Here is a 3,541-nt window from a genome sequence, read left to right on the forward strand (position 1 = left end):
TTCCCTTAGGCTCAACTTGCCCCTGTTCGGGTCATAAACCGGCATCGATACCTCCATTATTCCTCTTTCGACCATGAAGTCTCGCAGCCTTGTTAGGGCCAGCATCACGTGCTCAGGATCTATCGTGTTCCTTTCACTGACCCTCCTTACCAGAAAGCACAAATACTTAACCGGAACTTTTGAAACTGATGGTGAAAGCGCAGCCATTCCTCCCAACCCCAGTCTCTGCCTGGATAGAAACTCAACGTTCTGATACCCTCTCTTGAAGTCGGCCTCTAGTCTTGATTTGATGCACATGTCCGCCGTTATACAGATCGCGCTGGTCTTGTCTGACAAAATGAAATCGCTGTCCGTGATCAGGATGTTCTCCGAATATTCATTTGGAATAACAAATTTTGTTTTGAAACTCCTCCCTATGGTAGGCTCGAGCTCCTCCTCATCCAGTTCTAGCCCGCTTGATTCTCTCACTTTTCTGACTTTCTTTATCATCAAATTTTCGGTGTGGGTAAGTCCTACCCCACTCCCCGGACAAAAATTTTTATCGTCGATGATGCTGGGTCTAAATTATCTGGTGGTATCTCGAGCGGCCTGTCAGTTGCTGTCCAATCGAAAAGGGGATCTCTCGTTCTCACATGTTTTTCCGCGGACACGTCGACTTGCTGGATGCTCTGCTCTTCATCACCTTTGCTCTTGACATCGCGCATCCACTGTAGTATCCTCAAGTTTGTGTTTTCCCTCCTTTCTATCTCGCTGTGTTCCAGATCTGTCTCTTGTTCTGGTGTGGAGTAGTCTTCCTAGGTGTAGTGTTCACTGTCGTTGATGATTTGCCATTCGTCGTCAGCTGCTAGTTCGCCCACACTCAGTATCTCTTCGCATAATTTATCAGGCTGTATCTTATCAATCAAGAAGTCATGCCTGTACTTATTGTACCTCATTCCTGTCTGTTTGCGATTGCCACTCCTGGTTCCGTCCACTTTGTCATCTCGTCCTGCTCTGGATCAATTCAGTCTTCTTCCACAAAGGATTCCGCCTCTGAGTCCGCTTCTGTCTTTTCATTATCGTCCAAACTCAAGTCCTCATATTTTTCTATGGTGCCTTTTTCGTTTACCTCGCATGCTGGCTCCACCAGTAGGTACTCGAGTATCTCCATATGCTGCGGTACGCACCAGTTTTCTGGGGATGGGACATGGGGTTTCAGGTTTTCATAATGCGCTGCTCGCCCCGTACTCATGCGGTAGAACCATTCTTGCTGGTGTACTCCTGTTATCAAGAACGGTCTTCTCATTTTCTTAAGTAGTTTCTTTGTCGCCTTGGGAAGTATAACATTCTGGAAGACCCAGACGTATTGGCTCAGTGCATATGGTTTCGCTTGCAGTATCTTCTCATCGTATTTCTTCCGCTTTCTCATTTGTGCTTGCGCTGTGTTCCTCCTGCAGAGCTCGTTTAGTTCTTGTTGTCTCTTGACCGCTTCTTTTTCACATAAGCTTGCGGCGATGTCTTTTTCCCTTCGTATTCTGGGTAAAAGAACGTTAGAGGCATTGCTTTTTCCCTGCCCGTTAACATCATGAAGGGACTGATTCCTGTTGTTGAGTGTTGCGTACTGTTGTACGCCCCTACCACTTGCGGCAGATATTTATTTCAGTCTGTCATGTATCTTGAGCAGTATACCCTCAGCATATTCATCAACGTTCTATTCTGTCTCTCCACTAATCCGTTGGTCTGGGGATGGTAGGTCGTTGAGTGCGCTTGAGCAATGTGTGACTTCTTCATCAATTCTTTCGTCAGGTCCCCCACGATGGCTTTGTCGTTATCCGACTGAAATGTCATTGGACAACCATGCCGTGATGTCCAATGCGTTATCAGGTGGTCACAAGTCTCCTCTGCCGAGGCTGTCTGACACGGCACCGCTTCTGCCAACTTTGTGAAGTGATCTATTATGACCAATATCTGGTTATATCCCGACTCTGTCATACAGATCTATTGATGGTCTATCTGCACAATTCCGAGCTTTCAACGGACTTGAGTAAGAACTTCATCTTCCTTGGGTCTTTCACCTGTAGACATGCCACGCATGCATTCAACCGACTCTCGCGAGCTTTCCTTAATCCTGGCCAATCAAACCTGTGTAGTATTCTTTGTTGCACCTTGTCTATCCCCTGGTGCCCATTTGATCATGCGATCTAAACAACACTTCAGTCTGGTACAACTGTGGCAGTATGATGAGGTTATGCTTGTGTAGAATATTCTCCTCATCCTTTCTTCTACATGCTACCATCCCATCGGTGGTGTGATATAGTAAATTCTTTCTCTCTTTGTAGAACTGGCATAAGATCTGGTAGCTGTCCTCCACCAGGTCCCCCTTCTCTTTGGCTCCCATCCGGATCTATTTGGAGAGGTTACTTGTCATCTTGTCATTTTTTTGGGCCCGTATCAGATCTGACAGCCTATATCTTGCCTTGACATGTTTCTTTATTGCCATCATCTGGCCATTCATTTCTCTAGGACTGTGAATGTCATCTTTCAACTTTACGCACACTATCCTCCTCAAGATGTTTCTTTCATCTTCTGGCGCCAGGTTTGTTGTGACAATTTAATTGCATGATATCTCCCTGAACAGTTTCCTCGACACTGCAATTTTCTCAAGTTATTCACCTCCTCGCACTTCCTGCTGATCCAAGTTGTACGTTCCTGAGGAGGGATCCGTCTGTAGTTCTCTGTCGCGGTGTCTCATTTTCTCTTCCGCTAATATCATGCATAGACTATCTTGGTCATCGCTGCTCTTCTCTGAGTCTTCATCCCATCCTTCACACTCCTCGGACAATTTTTCTTCTCCAGAATCTTCCTCCGCTGTGAGCCACTCCCCGGACTCTTGACTTAGTCCAAGGTGTTCAGCCTTCTCCTTGAATGCCACCTTCTTCTTCCCAACCCGAGTCCGCTCAAGTACGTCTTCAGAGATCTTATCAACCAATGACTGCACGACTTCTTTCCCATCAGATTTATTTTCTTTTTAAGGAGTCCTCGCCACCATCCGCTTCATTCCTTCTCAATATCGTGACTTCTGGTTCCTCCTTACTCTTTTCCATGATCACGGGTTTATCGTCTGCTAGTTTCTCGAGTAACCTCCTCATGTCTTCATCTATCACTGCCCTTTGCGTCTCTACTTGTTTCAGATCATAGCCTTTCGCTTTGAGTGTCTCCCTTACAATTTTCGACTTGAGCATTACCTCCATCGGTATCCCTCGGTCTCTATTCAAGATCGTTTTCTCTGAAGATTCCTTCGGTAATTCGGGGTGATCTTCTATCGGTTTGCCTGACTTGTCGAGCTATCTCGTGAGTGGAAGACTTTCATTCGTTTCCTTATCCATGAAGGAAAAGCCATCTTTGATTTCGGGCCTATCTGCCTCTCTTTGTTCCTGCCTCTCTTAGAAGTTACTCTTCTTACTCAAGCTATAGACATTTTGATGTTTGTCTCTTGAGTAGTAGATGTTGGAGCTGAAGTGGGGGGGGGGGGTGCATGGCGGAACCCATGTATTAAGATACG

General features: G+C 46.0%; 1 protein-coding gene across 1 annotated transcript; it reads right to left on the reverse strand.

The window, feature by feature from the left end:
• Positions 1 to 2,644: 2,644 nt before the first annotated feature.
• Positions 2,645 to 3,230, reverse strand: LOC134856507 (uncharacterized). Its single transcript, XM_063872776.1, has 2 exons — positions 3,057 to 3,230; positions 2,645 to 2,971 (listed from the first exon to the last, which is right to left on the reverse strand). The coding sequence occupies exons 1-2, from the start codon at positions 3,228 to 3,230 to the stop codon at positions 2,645 to 2,647; spliced, it is 501 nt and encodes a 166-aa protein (XP_063728846.1).
• Positions 3,231 to 3,541: the final 311 nt, after the last annotated feature.

This window comes from Symsagittifera roscoffensis, unplaced genomic scaffold (genome assembly GCF_963678635.1).
Source record: "Symsagittifera roscoffensis unplaced genomic scaffold, txSymRosc1.1 SCAFFOLD_47, whole genome shotgun sequence".
Lineage (NCBI taxonomy): Eukaryota > Metazoa > Xenacoelomorpha > Acoela > Convolutidae > Symsagittifera > Symsagittifera roscoffensis.

Excerpts from the sequence above, each read along its gene's own strand:
- LOC134856507 (XM_063872776.1), bottom strand. The coding sequence starts at position 3,230 with ATGGAGGTAATGCTCAAGTCGAAAATTGTAAGGGAGACACTCAAAGCG. Across the intron at positions 2,972-3,056 it reads AGAGTAAGGAGGAACCAGAA|TCATTGGTTGATAAGATCTC; the intron begins GTCACGATATTG and ends GAAGTCGTGCAG.